The sequence below is a fragment of the Colobus angolensis genome, unplaced genomic scaffold (assembly GCF_000951035.1).
Source record: "Colobus angolensis palliatus isolate OR3802 unplaced genomic scaffold, Cang.pa_1.0 Scaffold13, whole genome shotgun sequence".
NCBI lineage: Eukaryota > Metazoa > Chordata > Mammalia > Primates > Cercopithecidae > Colobus > Colobus angolensis.
Genome location: NW_012114252.1, coordinates 23,923,922 through 23,942,436, shown reverse-complemented (window position 1 = coordinate 23,942,436; position 18,515 = coordinate 23,923,922). Strand labels below are relative to the sequence as shown.

Sequence of the window (18,515 nt, the reverse complement as noted above, 5' to 3'; positions counted from 1 at the left end):
AAAAGGGGTAAGAGAAAAATGAAGGAACAGGGGTTGCGGTAGAAAGCTGAAATGGACCAAAATTAACTGCAATGTGCTGACCAAGCCTCCCTTGAAAGTTTTCAGCCTTCAGTAGATTCCGTAGTTACAGAACCGCTGCATCAGGCAGATCCTGCCCGCAAGGTAGACGTCTACCTGGGGAGCCAGATTCCTGGTGCTTCCTATTCCACCATCTTCCCAGAATCCTCTCAATTTTATTCTTGTTCTCAAAGTCAAACTTTTAAATTTTGTCTCAATTTTCATTGTGAAAAAAGGCCAAGGAACTTGGCTTATCTTTCTCTGCACCACAGGCACTAAAAAGGAAGGTGCCTCTTTGCCCTGTGTCCACCAAGACCTTCACCCTTGGCCACCTTCCACTTTCAGGGTAGGCTCCCAGAGGATGTGCCTCAGACAACATTTGGTGGGGGAGGGGTTCACGCCCACAGGGACCACCCGGGCCTACCGCGTCTGGGCCTAACAACCTACTTTCTCACTCAAGTATAAAGTAAAACCAACAAGACAGACAAATTTCTAGATAATAATCCTGAATTAGAGAAACACAGCTTGTTTAAAATGCCCATGCGCGTTTTATTAATAAAAACTAACAGTGCCAAGTTAAACAAGTCAAACAATTAAAGTCTCTTTATATTCCATAAAATATTACAGAAAAGTTTATTTGTGTTTCAATAAAAAGACTATCGTTTTAGAACAGGCAGCTAATAGCAACTGTGCAGTTAATGGGTTTTGTGAATAAATTTTAAAAGAGACTACTGCCTGTCCTTAAATTCCTTTTTCTTTTTATAAAAAAAGAACTATTAAAAATGATTGACAAATTTTGAGTTAAAAAATTGTTAAAACATTCTCTATATTTAATTTCAATTTTATAATAGATTACAGGAAGATGCTTATGAAACAAATACATTTGTTTCAGTAGATGTCTTTAAATGATAGACTTATAAGTATGTAAACAACTATATAATAAAAGGTTTCCAAACGCTGCCTGTAAGAAATCAGGCAAATTTTACCATAAGCAATAAACCATTCCAAGCCTTCCAGACAGTCTCCATAGCCGCACCAGCGTGGCAATAAGCTTTAACCAAACAAAAACAAACAAACAAAAGCACTTCGCAATTTGTTGCTGCAAAATAGGGAGAAAAGAGTGTATAAACTTGATGGAATCACAACAGTCAATATAATTTAAGGGACAATAAAGTCAACAAGGTTGATGGTGTTTATTGTTTAAAAAGTCGAATTCTGCTGTTTGCTTAGGGCTGTTTAGAAAGTCGAATTCTGCTGTTTGCTTGGACACCGTACCACTGAACAAACTCCACAGTCTCGCTATCCGCCAGCAGGGGCGCTGTCCAAACTCACGGCAAATAAGTGGCATCGGGGGCGCCGTCCAAACTCACGGCAAATAAGTGGTATCGGGGGCGCCGTCCAAACTCACGGCAAATAAGCGGCATCAGGTGCTCACGGTCCACAACAGGAGGGTGTTTTATTTTCATGGATGTGGATGAAATACAATTTCTTCAGCAAAGTCAGCAAAAACTTTTCAGGGGCAAAAATGAACTCTGCACTTAAAGAAAAATAGCAAATGAAAACACAAAATCCTAAAAAGTAAATAAACGCTCTGCATCAGCACACTGGTATCAAAACACACATCCACAGCACATCCTAATCCTACGGGAAACCATCCTTGCTTATCAGAGGTGCATATCTAAATTCAATAGCTTACCAATATCTTCTTGGGAGTAGGCCAAAAGGAACAGAAAACCCACATTAAAAAAAAAGTTTCTTTTCCTAAACGTTTTCCTGAAGCTGAATTTGAAGTGGGGAGGACATCAGTCGTCCTCGTCATTCTCATTGAAGTCATCATCCTCCTCATCGTCCTCCCCGACGTAGGACACCGGGGTCTCCACCCTGGAGCCGCTGTACTGAGACCCATTGGAGCTTGTGGCCAGCATCCCATCTGCACCGTTGGTCAGGTCACTGCAAGGCAGGAGGCAGATGAGGGGTGGTCAGTGCAGGGCGGCCCACTCAGCCTCCCCTCGCCTGAGGGCCTGTGGTTAAAGGACAGGCAGTGCCCCACAGGTGTGTCTTTTGTCAGTCACACAAACAGAACTGGGAGGTTGTGAGTGTCTGCAGTAGAGCATGCCAGCGCTCTGGCACTCACTCCATCCCTGTCTGGTTCTCTTCTAGCCCTGTCTCCTGGCATCCATAACAACAGAAACAGGAGGACAAGCAGTCACACACTGCCTCTCCCTCACTCATCATTCCATCAGGAGCAGTGCCCCAGAGGGAACAAACTGTAAAACCATTAGTCCCCTCCCTCCAGGATTTTCACTCATAACCAGCAATAGGAAAAAAAGAGAGCGTGGCGCAGGACCGGATGAAGTCCAGAGCGTGGGGAGAATCTGGCAGCATGGACTGAGAACCCAGAAGGTTGGCAGCACCACAAAAACCTACCACCAACCAGAGCTCACAACATTCCTAACATCTAAAAATGTTTTTCAATTAACATAAACCCATATGTACATATTTTAATACATTTTAATGGTATTTATTAACACTACAATAAAAATGAGTCAGTGTGCCTTTTGATGAAGTAATTCCGTATCTTGGAAACAAGTCAGAATGGTGAGAAATTCAGCCATAAAGCTGCTCACTGTAGTTTTTCTCATAACTGGGAACTACCTAGATGTCCTTTCATGAGGTACTTTTATAATATGTCCTATCATGCCACTATGAAAATTGGTATTTCATAAGAAATGGTAATAGCTTTGTTTCCATTGTTACGAAAAACTGACAAGTCTGAAGAATCACATCCATAAAAAGATTATATGATGATAAAAGTCCTAAAAATACCCACATCCCACCTCATGGAAGAACCAGCGTTAAACATGTTTACAGACGGACCCCTACACGTTCACACATAGCTACAAGAATCGGCCTGTCAAAAGCTTGTCACCAAAGTCCTTTCTTCCATCACCACCTCACTGATCCTTGCCACAGATCAGTAACTCATCAATCACCAGTCTCACCTTACAGGTGAGGAGGCTAAGGCTGGCAGGGGCTGGCTTTGCACCTCCAGAGCTGGCAGGGAAGCTACACGTGCCCAACACACCTGTCACATCCCAATGCAGGCTCAAGCGCACTGCAACTCACTGTGTCGAGCCCTGTTATCCGGACCCATAGGTTACTAAGTTCTTGATATTTCTAATTAAAGATTTTATTAACACTTAAGATTGTAATATAAAGTAATACTATATATTGTATCACAATGCAATATAAAAGTTAATAAAATCATTGTTTTGTTAATATTTACCATAAAAGTTATATTTATCTTTGAAGCACCAAGATCAATACCTAGGGACACCATTCTACTCTATGGGATTGCAGGTTAAAGATTAAATACAAATTTATTTAAATAAAGGCCCTTTAATAGCATAGAAACTATATATAAAAATACAATAAAATGTAAGCTGAAAAATGCACGGAACAAAATATGTGTGCTGTGACCGCAGATACGTTCTGAAAAATACATGCGCTGTGACCGTTCTGAAAAATACATGCGCCGTGACCGCAGACGCGTTCTGAAAAACACGTGCGCTGTGATCGACGTGTTCTGGAAAACATGTGCAGTGATTCCAGACAGGTTCTGAAAAATACGTGCGCTGTGACTGCAGATGCGTTCTGAACAATGGGAGGGAAAAACCTAGAAACACGCGCTGTTACTTGGGCTGCCCGGGACAGCAGGGTTTGGGTGGTTTTCGTTCCTACTTTATTAGGTGATACCTTGAAAAAATCCACCACCATGTATTACCTTTAGTTTTTAGTGAGCAAAAACCAACTGAGAAAAGCAGGGAAAGCCACACAGGGAAAGCCAGCAGGGCCTTACTGCCTGGATAGACAAGCCACATCGGAGCAGCCTCGGACCTGATGGCCACACATGAGACGGCTGCCCTGCCTTGGCCCCTGGACCCTGGGGGAGGCCTAGACGATGCCTCTCCCACACCCTCAACCACTGTCACCTGGCAGAGAACCTTGTGCCGTTAGACGTGGAACCTGCCGTCGTGATGAACACGCCTCCAACAGTTCCCTGAGCCATTTCTGAAAAGGGAAAGAAAATAAGCGAATGGTCATGAAACAGAAACAACACAAGACGCACAGGCCACCAACAAAATGACACGCAGTGCCACAGGACAGACGGCTGGAGAAGCTTCCAGATATCCTTCACTTGTCCATTATTTTCTGCACTGTGCCACGGAGCAGGACATCCCGCTGTGCAGTCACATAAGCCTGTCTTCTCTAAAAAGGCACAGACAGCCTTGCAATAAATACCTGCACACACTGACTTACACACAGCACGCGTGTGCTTCTGCACCAGTATCACACCCATCGTGAAACAGAACAGAATGAAGTGTTGAGCTGAAACCCTCTTCCCACAGCCCATCCTGGCGGCTCCACGAAGCACAGGACAGAGGCTGGGGTCAGGGGTCAGGGGTCAGCCCACGTGGGCGGCCAGAGCCCACTGTCACCTGACAACATGGACCAGCCAGATTTTCACAAGATCTGGAGTGGTTTAGGAGCTCAGGGAGGAATCTCTGACCCTCTCAGGGAATAAATCCCACACCCCAAGTTTAGGCTGACAAGAGAAGGATCGGCAGATATGGCACCTTCACAATTTCCCACCTTAAAGCCATTGTGCTGTCAGTGGCTGGGACCCTACAGCCCCACAGAAAGAATTCACCAGAACAAAAGTTCCTTCAACAAAAGCTCCTGTGCTCCCGGCCCTCCGGAGCAGGACGCCAATGACTCTGAAACGCTTTTTCTTGGTTACTTTGCTCTAGTGACCAATCAGCTACCATCAGCGGGTGGGATCAGCAATCCTACTGCACTTCTCAAAGAATGTCAACTTCTACTTCTGGGCGTACGTGGAGGGTAAAATCCTGACTTAGCATCTCCTCACACAAACCACACGGGAAATCCACACGAGCCACCTGCGGACTCAAGGCCCCCACATCCAGTGGGTGATGGCACTGGCTGGACCCCGCCCCAGCCACACCCCCGCCCCGTGCCCCTCACAGCCCCTTTGTCTTTGCTCCTAGCCCTACACACGTGGGCCCAATCTCAGCAAGACACATCCCAAGCTGGGAGGGGAGGGCGCCATCCGAGGCTGGGGGCCATTCTTCACACAGCCACGCCGGGTTGTCTGGGCATCGCTGACCTGTCACGTACGGCTCCAGAGCCTTGGGGACCAGACTTCTGGCCATTTTAAGGTCTTCGGCAGAGCAGCTCCCCGACTCCAGTCCACAAGCCATGCCCATCCGCTTCAGCACTTCTATGTCATCGTGGATTTCAAATGTGTTGTCAAAATTAAACAGATACTCAAATCTGAAGGGGAAAGGCACAGTCAGAAACACAGGATCTCCCAGTGGAGCCACTACACCGGTGGAGCCAGGACAGCTGACCCACTGACCGCCACACACAGCCTCCACATTCCCAGTCATCAGCATCTCCTCACAGAATTTATAAACTCCGCAGTAAATGAGGTGAGAGGCAAATCGAGGTCCATTCTCCCAGGACACGCCCTGAGGCACACGCTCCCGGGACACAGCCTCCCACCACCCCACAATGGAGAGCAAACCCCAGCTATTTGTGCAACATTTAAAACTTGTCCTCATGACAATCCCAACAGGGTCGGCTCCCTCAAAAAGAGATAAGCGACCAGGGAACAGCTCCCCGCCCACAACCTACTTGTCATTGGAGATGCTGCAGTCGATGACTGTCTTCTTGCTGGTGTTGACAATGATGAAGGGCAGGTGGATGACTGAGTTGGGTGGCGGCGGCCGGCTGGCCTGCTGCTCCGCATGCCGGTTTCTCTGCACCAGGTTCTTGAAGGCAATTTGCTAAAAAAAAAGAGGAGCCAGGTGGCCCGTGGCGGCACGAGAACACAGTCCCTGTGCTCACGGGGTCCTCACAGCCCTCCCTGCGCCCAGGCGACAGTGAGAAGTTGGCCTGGACATCTGAAAAGGCCAGCACCAGCCGCTGGGTGCTGACCTCTGCAGCCCAGGCACAAAAACGCTCAGGAAACGAGATCCTGAGGGAAGAACGAAGGGAAAGCGGGCGCATAGCCATCCGGGCCCGAGATTAGTGTCCTCCATGGGAAGGGCGCTCACACCTCACAGCCATCTGTGCCCGTGATGAAAACGTCCACCACGGGAAGGGTGCTCAACAAAACACCAATTTGGGAAGTCGATTTCTTGCCGTCCTTCACCCCTCTGAGGCCACCCACCCCCGGGGCACCTACAGGGTGACAGCCTTGGAGGGGGTGCCGTGCCGTGGACTTCGCCCACCCTGCAAAGTGGAACGCGGAAGGGCCCGTGTGCTGCAGGGGTGCTCCTCTGGGGGAATGGGTCCTGCAAGGCTGAACCCAGGGCCAGGGCCTCAGGGTCCCAAACCAAGTGTTCCACTTGGAGAGAATTTCTCTGCATTAGTGTAGAGCCAGGAGACTCCCTTCCTCTCCCAGCCACCCTGGGTCTATCCCCGCTGGGCAGGTACTAAGGCACTGGCAACCAGGACTGTCCCTCCTGACAGACTCTGTGGCCCTGAGCAGCTCTCGCCCACAAGTCTCTATCACCACGGCTGCCACACCATCCCCTCTGGGAGGGCTCGAGCACACCTCGGTCAGAGCAGCAGTCAGCTCTGCAGTGAGCACCTTTGCACACGACCCCCTCCACACCAGACACGGGGCCCCCAGGGGTGCTGCCCACCCTCAGCACTCAATGGGAGGTGGGGAAGGCCAGCTGCAGGGCCCTGATCAGCACTGTCAAGACCCAGGTGCATTGCGCCCACCACAGTTTTACATGCCTCGCCTGGCACCTGGGCCCTCGGTTAAGCACCTCTGAGGGGATTTTTCAAATGTTGCTTTTGCATGAAGTCATCCCTCCATCTGTCTTTTGGCTGTTTAGACACTGTGACAAGGGATACACACATACACATGCACACACACAGGCACATGCATGCAGGCACACACACGCAGGCACACACACACATGCACACACATGCGCACACACACACAGGCACATGCACGCAGGTGCACACACACATGCATGCATGCATACGCACACACATACACAACCTCGCTCTGGGAACACGGCCCACATTCAACACCTATGAGATGAACTCACACTCAGAATCTTTTTTTTTTTTTGAGACGGAGTCTCGCTCTGTCGCCCAGGCTGGAGTGCTGTGGCCGGATCTTGGCTCACTGCAAGCTCCGCCTCCCGGGTTCACGCCATTCTCCTGCCTCAGCCTTCTGGGTAGCTGGGACTACAGGCGCCGCCACCTCACCCGGCTAGTGTTTTGTATTTTTTAGTAGAGACGGGGTTTCACCGTGTTAGCCAGGATGGTCTCGATCTCCTGACCTTGTGATCCGCCCATCTCGGCCTCCCAAAGTGCTGGGATTACAGGCTTGAGCCACCGCGCCCGGCCCACACTCAGAATCTTAAAGCAGTCATTTGATTTGCCACACAGGAGTGTAACCCAAGGCAGTATGTTGCTGTTATAAAACTAAATTAGTAAAATAAAAATTACCCTGCCTCCAAAGATATGTATTCTCTTACCTGTAGAATAAGTTCTTGAAGTTGAGACTGTTTCTGTTTTATTCTTTCAAGTCTCCTCTGTCTTTCCACCTTCAAAAACAAACCCCCCACGTGGAGAATCATCACAATTGTTCCATACGGTGCATTTTACAACCCGCATCCTCACAGTGTCACTTATGTTTACCTTGAATGTAATCGAAGGGATATGGACAAATCTAGACATAGCAGGTGCTACAAGATACAGGTGAGTTTTTCTTCCATTTCTAAACTATACCTTCTCCCCTCTCCTCTCATTTCTTGGATTTAACTATGATATCTAAAAAGAAAACAAAAATCCCACAAACTAGGATTCAGAATTAACCTATGCTAGAGTTTAACACACTCTAGTGGGTCTGGGCCAACCATGCTTCCCTCCCCTGACAGCCGAGACTGAGAAACGCAGGGAGACGTCTGCATGACCGTCTGCCAGCCGTCCGGACACAGAGAGCATAAGGGCATGGAGCCCAGACCCTTCCGAGTGACGGACAACAAAAACATCCACACACACTTGAAGGGAAATCAAGGTTGAAGGGCCACCTCTAAGTTCTGACATTCCTGAGCCGAGTTGGTGGGCAGACCAATCCACTTGATCTCCTTCTTCTCCTTGGAGATGATGTTCATGGCCATCAGCACGTTTAAGGCATCGTAGACGCGCCGTCTTATGTTCTTCTGGTCATAAGCCTGGGGATGACAGGGAGTGGATTTTCCAAATCATCCAAAAAAGCCTGCGGATTCCACCTTAAACTGTAGGCCACGTGCACCGGCTCGAAGGGGCACCCCGTTCACAGAGCTGTCACCCCAACATGTCCTCAGGGAGCGCTCCCACCCTACAGATGACGCAGGGCAAGACAGGGCTGTGCGAAGCCCGAGTGTGTTCCAGGAGGGGAGCTGGGGGGCTCTCGGGTGTCGAGCCCAGCTGGTGAGGAGGGCAAGTCTGCATTTCTGGGCCACTGGATGTGCAGAGCCAGCCCACGTGCTCGCTCACTGACGCTGACAGAGCATCATGCCAGCAAATGGACTGGGAAAAATTCTTTCATGCTGTACTTGGAATTTTCTGTATGGTTTTAACTGTTCCCACTATTAAAAGAGTAAAACGTGCCACACCACTTGGTTCCGCTACCCCGGCCTCTCGGCCCCCAGCACACACTTACTGACTCGTTTGGTAAAATGTGGTTGTCGGCAGCACTGAACTCCGCGACCAGCTCGTCCGCCACTTCGTTGTAGGAAGTGGTCCCTTTCCTCTGCACCTTCTCGCAGACCTTCATGGAGAAATGCCGCAGGCCCTTGCCATTCTTCTCTCCTTTCCTGTTGCGCTTCCTTCAAAATACAAAGGAAAAAAGAGGCAACTGTCAGCCCTCCTGAGCATCAGCCTGAATCGAGGAATGCTTTTACCTGAGAGCCGTAATGAGCTGCACAAAAAGGGGCCATATCCCACGGGCGCAGCAGATCCAACACGTGAGCAGGCCAGGACCCCCTAGCCCCAGCCCCTAGGCCCAGTGCTCCTGCAGGTCAGAAAGCGAGTGTCTCCCTGGCAGGCTGCACCTCTGAACTTCCAAGTGTCAGGGAAAGCGGGAGGCGTCCCCAGGACCCGAATCAGCATATGGAAGGCGTATCAGTTCACCAAGCACTTCTTTTTTTTTTTTTTTACTTTTTTGAGACGGAGTCCCGCTCTGTAGCGGGCTGGAGTGCAGTGGCGCGATCTTGGCTCACTGCAACCTCCGCCTCCTGGGTTCAAGCAATTCTCCTGCCTCAGCCTCCCAAGTAGCTGGGATTACAGGCGCCCGCCACCACACCTGGCTAATTTTTTTGTATTTTTAGTAGAGACAGGGTTTCAGCATGTTGGCCAGGATGGTCTCAATCTCTTGACCTCATCATCTGCCGGCCTCGGCCTCCCACAGGGCTGGGATTACAGGTGTGAGTCACAAGCACCACTTTTCTAAACAGGGCAACCAGAATCAGGAACTATGGGACACTTCAGTGTAAATTTGGGAATTTTTAGGACAAATTTCAGCAGGCTATAATTTCATACGGCTTGGGCTGTGATCGCCGCTTGACAACAGGTGCAAACCGCTAGGTGTTCTTCACATAGAGGGAAAGCCCAACTCTGTACACTCAGGTCAGTACCCGCGTGGCGGGAAAGGTCACCTGAGGCTCCCAGCTGGTGAAGCTTTGGGCACCGACACAGGCAGGTTTTTGTAGCTTTGCGTGTGTTTTTTTTAAGGAAAGACACAGCTCATCAGATCTTGCTTTAGTGGAAGGAGCCGCTCTGGTGGGACCACTCACGGGGGCCGTAACCCCAGGGGCAGTAGAGGCTGAATTCAGGGGCAGTGGGTGAAATCCATCCCACGTGCTCCCAGCACAGACGATGAAAAGTCTCCAAGGTCCTGTGGCAAGTACAAGGCCAGCTTCTCCCCATCTTGCCCAAGAGCTACCAGCCCTTCAAAGAGCACTCACTATACCAGACACAAAGCAGGGTGGGCAGCGCCCAGCCCGACTTCTGCGTGACCGAGGCAGTGCGCCTCGACGGCACACCTGTGCAGGGCACGATGATGGGTGAGTGTGATTTGGAGGCTGACATCAATGCGCATGGGAGCCCCACCGCGCAACTGTGTCACGCACGTGGCCCAGGAGAACGTGGAGCTGCGAACCGCAAGCAATCCTACAACTCTAAGGGTCCGGAGGGAAGTGCTCACCCGGCAGACCAAGGTGAGGAGTCGGAAGGCTGGTTCTGAGAGGCAAAGTGAGTGCTGGGGGTGTGTGGGCTTCCTACAGCCAGGGTGTTTGACGCTGCCGGTCTCTGAGGCGTACCAATTACCTACAGTCAGAAAAGACAATTCAGACAGTCAGTCCCCGCCCACACGGCGAGGGTGCCACGCCCACCAACGGTTCGCTATCTGCCGCCACTGCGGAAATTCAGTCAGTCAGTCCCCGCCCACACGGCGAGGGTGCCACGCCCACCAACGGTTCGCTATCTGCCGCCACTGCGGAAATTCAGTCAGTCAGTCCCCGCCCACACGGCGAGGGTGCCACGCCCACCAACGGTTCGCTATCTGCGGCCACTGCGGAAATTCAGACAGTCAGTCCCCGCCCACACAGTGAGGGTGCCACGCCCACCAACGGTTCGCTATCTGCCGCCACTGCGGAGTTTCGTTAACCACAGTGAGCAGCCACGAGGGAGCAGGAAAAACGTCCGGCGGTGGACGCTTTTGACACGGTGACGGCATCACCACACCTGTTCTGACTGTGGCTCATCTTCCTCCTGTCAGTCACAGGCATCTTCTCCAATTAGACAAAAGCAACAAGAAACTTTGAACGACCCAAGCAAGCAAGAACAGGACAGGGCAGAGCGTGACCCCCAAACCGCACACAAGGCGCTAACGGTCGTTTAACGAGGGGGGCGGCACAGAATTCCACACAGGGCACTTCGGCACGCTTCTGGTTTTCCCTTCACCCTTTCACTTCCTTTTAGTAATATGGATGAGGATGAAATTGTATCCTTCCGTGGTACTAAAAAGAGGCCTGAAACAAACCAAAAACAGCTCTCAAAGGACAAAAGCACAGGCAGGGTGACAGCCATCACCTGGTAACCCTGTGCCCTGGAGCCCTGTCCGGGGGGACCCCTGCACCCGCAACGACGTCAGGCAAGGAGGGAGGGCGACCAGCACTGGGAGCGGAAGGTGCGGGGCTGCGTGCACCCCCGGGGCTCACACACCTGGGCCCCTCTGGGGGGAACCACCAGGCCAGTGTGGACGCTGACCCACCCACCCCACCCCACAGCACACACCCGAGGTATCCACAACTATCTCTTCCTCAAGGGACATGCTGGCTGGTGTGACTTTTGACAAGTTCTTATCACTTTGGTTCCTCAATGAATGTTTGAGTGCGAATACCTGGGCACCCTCGTACAGGCAAATACAACTCTGACTACTCTGACTTCAAAGACCTTGTGGCATGACTCTATCTAAACTGGAAACACTATTTCTCAGTAAATGTTAAGTCATTCAATTCACCACAAATCCAAGTGCCTCAGCGACTGAACTGCTTGTGTGGACATGTGGCTTCCGCTAAAGGGATTGGAGCTGGACACCTGCATGCTGGCGGGGGGACTTCATGCGGCTGACGCCCTGAGCTGCTCTAAGCTGGGCCCCCCACCCCAGCTCCCCTTCTTACAGGGATAAATGCATCACCTGCGGTGGCCCTGGGAGCAGCTGAGGGGACACTTTCCAAGTATCCCCAGGCCAGATCGCCTGTCAGCTCCTGAGAAGAAAAGCATTTCAACAGGACCGATCTTTTCATTGACACTCATGTCTCCGATGATCAGAGACGCATCAGAGTGCGGCCTTCCGTGGATCACCCCGTTAGCAAGCCACGAAATCAAACTAGTGAATCTAGTGAATTTGCTGCAAAACGAAACCATACAAAAGATAAGTCTCCTGGGCATAGATAAATGTCCTGTGAAGCTTGTTTGGTTCAATACGTGTGTGTGTGTGTGTGTGTGTGTGCTGCTGGGGCACTGCGCCACGTGGCAGATCGAAACAGCTGACAAAAGGACCCTGCGACCCGGTTGCCTGCAAGCACACTGGCCCCACACGGCTTCCTGCGTTGAGTTCAGCAGATGCCGTTCTCCGGGAGTCGATGTGAGACTGAGAACCCGCCAGCTCCACGCCAGGCAGTGCTGGCTGGCTCTGCACATACCACACGCACAGGTACGGGGGGCTGGAGAATCCACACACGATTCTAACCCACCTCATGGGTCTACTCCCCTCCCCGGGAATCCCAGGACCACACAAGGCACTGGATCTTGGCCCCAAGACAAATGCCATCACTGTGCCGCTGTCCTCCAGTCAGGAGCAAACCGACTCACGAAGAGTGGCTCTGACTCACAATGGGGAACATCCCGATAAACCCGCGTGGGCTGAAAACACCCTAAGTCGAAATGCACGTCATCCACCTCTCCTACTGCGCATCACGGCTTAGCCAGTCTACCTTACATGTGCTCAGATCACGCACATTAGCCCAGTCGGGCCAAAGCATCTCACATAAAGCACACACTAGATGAGTGTGGGTATCCCAGGAGACCCATTGAATACCGCACTCAAAGGGAAAAACAGGATGGTCATGTGGGCCCTGGAAGCCGTTTCCACGGAATGCGTGTTGCTTTTGGACCATCTTAAAGTCAAAAAATCCCAGGTTAAACCCACTGTAAGTGGGAAGAAGAGAAAGCCAGAGGGCAGGTGCACACCGGGTGCTCAATGGTGCTCACCAACAGCCTTTCCTGGAAGACAGGACTCAGCACCCAGGGGCACCCTGAGACCAAGCCGCCAGTGCACCGGGAAAGCGCTGTTACGGAGGCCAGGTCTTACAGGAAGCCTCCCTACTCTCCTGCTTTAACTGCTCCCTGCGGAAGGCCCCACGTCATCAGGCCCATGCAGTGCTGGGCGAGGGTGCCTGCACCTTCCTCTGTGTGCCCTGCATGGCAGCTCCCCTCGCTGCGTATCCGCAGCACTGTCCCTGCTCCTCACCCATCACCTGCAGCTCACCAGCCCTGTGAGCTGAGTCAGCTTCACAGGGGCGACCTGGAGCCAGCCTCCCAGGAATGAGACGCGGAGGCTTCGCTCCTGGACCTGGCACAGGTGCGTTTCCTTCCTGGTGCACAGGAAGCCGGGTGAACTCGGGCCGGCCGCCTGTGCCACAGGATGCCTTCCGGCCTCCCATTCAACAGACACGGAGCAGGCTCCCAGCCTCACTTCCCTACACCAGGAGCCACACTCAACAGCCACAGGAGCCATAGCAACACACTGAAGCCCTGGAGGGTGTGTGTGGGCAAAAGTGCAGGGAAAACAGGAACCAAGGAGGTGCCAGAGGGTGGATGGGTCAGTGCCGGGAAGGACAGTTCAGAGTTGGGCCCCTAGGAAAGGAGAGGAGGTTTCGGAAGCAGAGGCCACACTAGCTGGAGTGGTGGGCAGAGACCCTGGAAGGGAGAAGTGGTCACAGCACAATGAGGGGTGCTGCCCAAAGTTGGGAGGCAGTGGGTCTGACTCCAACCAGGGCTTTCCAGGAGATCCAGGAGCCCTCTGGGAGCAGGAGGCAGGCAGGGGCTGCAAGGCGCCAGGGACACCCACACCTTGGATTTAACGGTGGCTTCTCTGGAGGATGGGCTCTGCCCTCATGACTCCCCCACCCGCCTCTCGTGGGGGAGCGGGGGAGGTGACTCGGGCCCCACAGGTCAGGAGGGGTCTTCTCTTCCTACTGTGCTCATGGCTGGAATCCAAGCTGTGCTTCAGATAAGGTAAATGACATGGCTTCAAACACTGCCGTTTGATTCTAAAGCTTTTGCAGCTTCCATGCCAGCAGTTGCTAGAAAACGGAGCACACAGCGTAAGCATCCCACAGTAGAGGACCTGCCAGAGGTCCACCTTGTCCGAGACCAGTCCTCCTCCCCTAGAAGCCCCCCTCACTGGTTCCACAGCGAACGCTGGTGTTTTAAAGCAGCGATCCCCTACCTTTTCAGTACTAGGGACCAGTTTTGTGGAAGACAGTTTTTCCACAGACCGGGGTGGGGGTGGTTTGGGGAAGAAACTGCTCCACCTCAGATCATCAGGTGTTCGGTTCTCATAAGGAGTGCCGCTTGGATCCTGCACGTGCTATTCACAGTGGGGTTTGCGACAGGAGGCAGGGCTCAGGCAGTCACCTCCTGCTGTGCAGCCGGCTTCCCAACAGGCCCAGGGGTTGGGGACTCCTGATTTAAGGAATCCCTTCTGCCCTAAGAGTACACTTTTTGCATCTTAATTTCACACACTCTAAAAACTGAGATTACAACGTCTCTGTGTAGCGTGACCCCACTCAGACACAGAATCCTAGAGATGGACTAAGGTTAACTGCAGTGTCCAGAGAGACATGGCCAGCGGTGCAGCCGCAAAGGAAAGGCCACTGCGACCACAGATGCCGCCTTCTGGGACAGAGGCCTGGGTGGGGGCTGCTTCTCGCGGGGGTCTCACACAGGCAGCTGCTCCTGCCGGCTGAGCACATCCATCCCGCACACCTTCCTGTGCGTGAGCTAAGCTTTGCAGCACTGCAGGTTTCACAATCATTTGCACCTCAAAAGACCTTGACCTTGACAAGCCCTGTGCCTGCTGGCTGGTGAAGGTCAGAGACCTAACGAACCTCCCACTACTTTCACTCACATGCCCGGACTGGGCTCCACCCCTCGCATCAGAATGAGCCAGTCCCGTTTTTTGTAAACCTCTGGTATATAAAAAGGTTTAAGAGACATTTGCCATTTGTCAGCTTTAATTCCTATCACTGGGATTTTGCAAAGGCATGAAACAGCAATGACAAGCTCTATCGGAACCGGTGAATTTAAATCAGGAACTAGACTTTCAGTGATGAAGTTTAAAGCACATCAGTAAGATAATCTTCTCATTCATTTTCCTCCAGTGTATTCAGACCGGCAGTAAAGACGGAAGTGGTGCTACAATTATTCACCCAGATAAAACTCTGCTATGACATACCGCACCTATAAAATCAACCTTATAATTCCCAATCAACTTATAGTCAAATCTATAATCTAATTATAAAGCAAAACAAAAACTGAATTTTTAGCGTTTATCAAAATGGCATTTACTGAAAAGCCATGATCAGCCGTGATCAGTTATATCAGCCGTATAACATGGAAGAGCTTCCACAAACCGCTACTTTCAATGGCCACAAAACTTCTGCAGAGCGAGGTTTCTGTCACCTCCCACTGGCAGGAAAGGGGCCGTGAAAGCTGCATGGGACCTGGAACCGCTCACTCAGGACAGCTGTGTGGGAGCACGCACGGGGTTGGGGAGAGCACGCATGGTGGGGGGGTGGCGCGGGGAAGGCAATCCCGCTCACATCCCTCAAGGGTGTGACCCACAAGCCACTCTTTTTTTTTTTTTTTTTTTTTTTTTTTTTTTTTTTTTCTGAGACGGAGTCTCGCTCTGTAGCGGGCTGGAGTGCAGTGGCCGGATCTCAGCTCACTGCAAGCTCCGCCTCCCGGGTTCCCGCCATTCTCCTGCCTCAGCCTCCCGAGTACCTGGGACTACAGGCACCCGCCACCTCGCCCGGCTAGTTTTTTGTATTTTTTAGTAGAGACGGGGTTTCACCGTGTTAGCCAGGATGGTCTCGATCTCCTGACCTCGTGATCCGCCCGTCTCGGCCTCCCAAAGTGCTGGGATTACAGGCTTGAGCCACCGCGCCCGGCTGCCGTTCTCTCTTAAAACTCATATCCTAAGATCTGTTAAAGAGTCCAGAGAATTTCAAGGGTATTTAAATAAATGGAAATAGCAAGAATGCATATAAAATAAAGACTAAAGTGCAAAAATGACCAAAATATCCCTGGTATGTGGTCATTGTTCTCTGAAGAAAACATGATTAGACCAAAGGGAGATGCCCTAGACAACAGAAAACAGCTCAGTACAGAGAGCTCTCTACAGGGCCAGGGACACCTGAGGGATACCTGGGGACACCTGAGAGACACGAGAGGACACCTGGGGATGCCTGAGACACCTGGGGACAGGTGAACGGACAAGTTCTCATCCCACCTGGAGGCGTTCGATCCTTGTAAGAGGACAGGGCCACAGCATAGGCAGCACAGGGTGAGGGGGTGGAGTGGACCAGGAGGCTGGGGTGCGAGAGGTGCTGCATCACCAAAGCCCAGGGCTGGCAGGAACAGGGCTGGGACAGCTGCCCAGGCGGGGCCAGAGCATCATCTCAGGACCAGGAAGGAGCCCTCAGGCACCATAAACAGGCCCCCGAGGAAGGATGGAAGCCCGGCCTAGCCTTGGGGTGGCTGTGTCCCTCACCACCAGCTCCAGTCACAGCTGAACCTGCCCACCCAGTGCCTGGGGCCCCACTTCGGTGAGGTCAGGATTCTGTGCGGGCTCCTCGTCTCCAACAGCCTGCCACCGGCGAGAACGCAGAGGGCGGACAGAGACGGGAAACAGCATTGTGAGAAGCGGCATCAGTTGGCAGCAGCAGCCTGGGGAGGGGGGTGCGCCATTTCCCAACGCCCACGCGCCCCTCTCCTGTGCGCAGCTGAGGGAGCAGCATCTGCCCTGTCACTGCCCCGAGGCCAAGGCACGGCCACGGCCAGGGCCCTGCCCCTACCTGGCTTCCCAGCCTGGTGTCACCAGGAGGGCCACGGCCAACGCTCGGCCACACCACGTAAGAAGCCCTTGTTAGATGAAGAGCTTTGAGCTCTGACACTAAGAGGAAGGTGCCTCTGGCCGGGGCCGCTGCCCCGCCCACCACCCTCCAGCTACTGGAAGGATGGCGTGGGCTGGGGCACGTCTCCCACAACAACACGCAGGCAGCTGCAGAGGGCCGTGGACAATCAAGCACTGGCCGTGGGCTCCCTGACGAGGGGAAGGCCCTGTGCTGCAACCAGAGTCCAAATCCAGGCATGCTGGGAACACCCCCAACCACACGGCTCACCCAACCCCCACCCGCACCAAGATCCCCACTGTCCGCTCCTGCGGGAGCCTTACCACTTGCTGGGCAATGTTGACATTGGACTGTCCAAAGGTTTTTGGCAAGAGCTGCTTCCCGAGCGGGTTGACAGTGGAGGGGTGAACGGCCACGAGGGACACCACGCCTGCAACACAAGGACACCAGGTCAAGGGCGAGACTCCTTTTCTAAGTTAAGGCTAAAAGTGACCATTCCAGCAAGATGGTGCTTCCAATTAGAGATGCTTAGCTTTCCCCACTTGTACTGTCTCAAATCCATAGCTCAAGTGCAAACACCTCCATGAAGCTTAATTCCCAATGTAAAACCATAAGGGGAGGGCTGCAGGGCCGTGCTGACGCGACCCAGGTGACCCAGGCTGATCACCCACTGCTCTGGCCCCTCGGCGAGGCCTGCAGAATGTGCTGATGGGACCACGGCCTGGAAAAGTCTGTGATTCTGTGACAATTACGGAACAGAATTTTAAAACTAGAATTTTTATCCCAACATTTCTCTATGAGGCTGCAAACCTAGCATGGAAATCTGATAATCCACTTTTCCTTAGGAAGGAGAGCCACATTTGTTCCTAGGAAGGAGCGTGCCTTCCGCGGAGGCGGCGCCTCTAAACACGCAGGAGCCCTCAGAACACTGGTGAAGCAAGTGGGGACTCCTCTGCAGGAGACGTGAGGCCTCTCGCCTCTAACAGGAGAATGCAAAAGGTGCTAGGGACATAGCAGTGGACAAAGTCCTGGAACATTTACACAGAAATAGTAAAATGAAGCTAGTAATGACAAAGTTCAAAAACTGGCATCAGCAGGCAGAGAGAACAGAGGAACCCGTAAACTAGGTGGTAGCGAGCACCCCGGGAAACAAGGCGGGAGGTCTGAGTGGCCAGCACAGCCCAGGAGGGGCGTCAGGCGGCCACACGGAGGCAGCAAGGCGCTCGCAGTGCCCCGCCCCATGGCTGGGGGGAGCTGAGCGGATGGCCCCCCATTTGAAAACGCACGATACCCTCAGGTGAAGAAAAGACAGGCTTTCGGGTCCTGACAGTATCAGGAAAGGAGAACTCCCCAATCTCGCCACACCTCAGGCCTCCCCGGACGGCTGCCCATCCGACCTCGGGCCTCCCCCAACAGCCGCCCATCCGAGGAGCTGCAGGACCCTGGACTTCCCCACAGGCATCTCCCTTCATTCCCACCAGTCAGCACCAAAATGACTCACAAATCATCGGTGAGGCTTTCGAATACGTTGTCTTTGCGATCTGGTTTCATTTTGGGGCCCTTTACAACCCTTTACAAGCCCTTTACATGCATTCTAAAAACATCTACTGCTTTTTATGCATTTCTTTAAAATACACTAAAGAATGAATTTTACTGCTACATAAG

The 18,515-nt window shown here is 52.4% G+C and overlaps 1 protein-coding gene across 1 annotated transcript in view; it reads right to left on the bottom strand.

The window, feature by feature from the left end:
- Nucleotides 1-582: 582 nt before the first annotated feature.
- Nucleotides 583-18,515, bottom strand: part of TFDP1 (transcription factor Dp-1) — a 56,923-nt gene continuing 38,990 nt past the window's right edge. Inside the window, exons 4-13 of the mRNA XM_011933927.1 lie at nt 17,174-17,280; nt 10,355-10,476; nt 8,813-8,978; nt 8,199-8,342; nt 7,644-7,712; nt 5,776-5,927; nt 5,246-5,412; nt 4,050-4,128; nt 1,451-2,007; nt 583-1,375 (exon numbers count right to left, since the gene is read on the bottom strand). Of these exons, the coding sequence (XP_011789317.1) occupies nt 1,860-2,007; nt 4,050-4,128; nt 5,246-5,412; nt 5,776-5,927; nt 7,644-7,712; nt 8,199-8,342; nt 8,813-8,978; nt 10,355-10,476; nt 17,174-17,280 (1,154 nt within the window). The 3' untranslated portion in view covers nt 583-1,375; nt 1,451-1,859. The remainder of the gene's footprint in view (nt 1,376-1,450; nt 2,008-4,049; nt 4,129-5,245; nt 5,413-5,775; nt 5,928-7,643; nt 7,713-8,198; nt 8,343-8,812; nt 8,979-10,354; nt 10,477-17,173; nt 17,281-18,515) is intronic.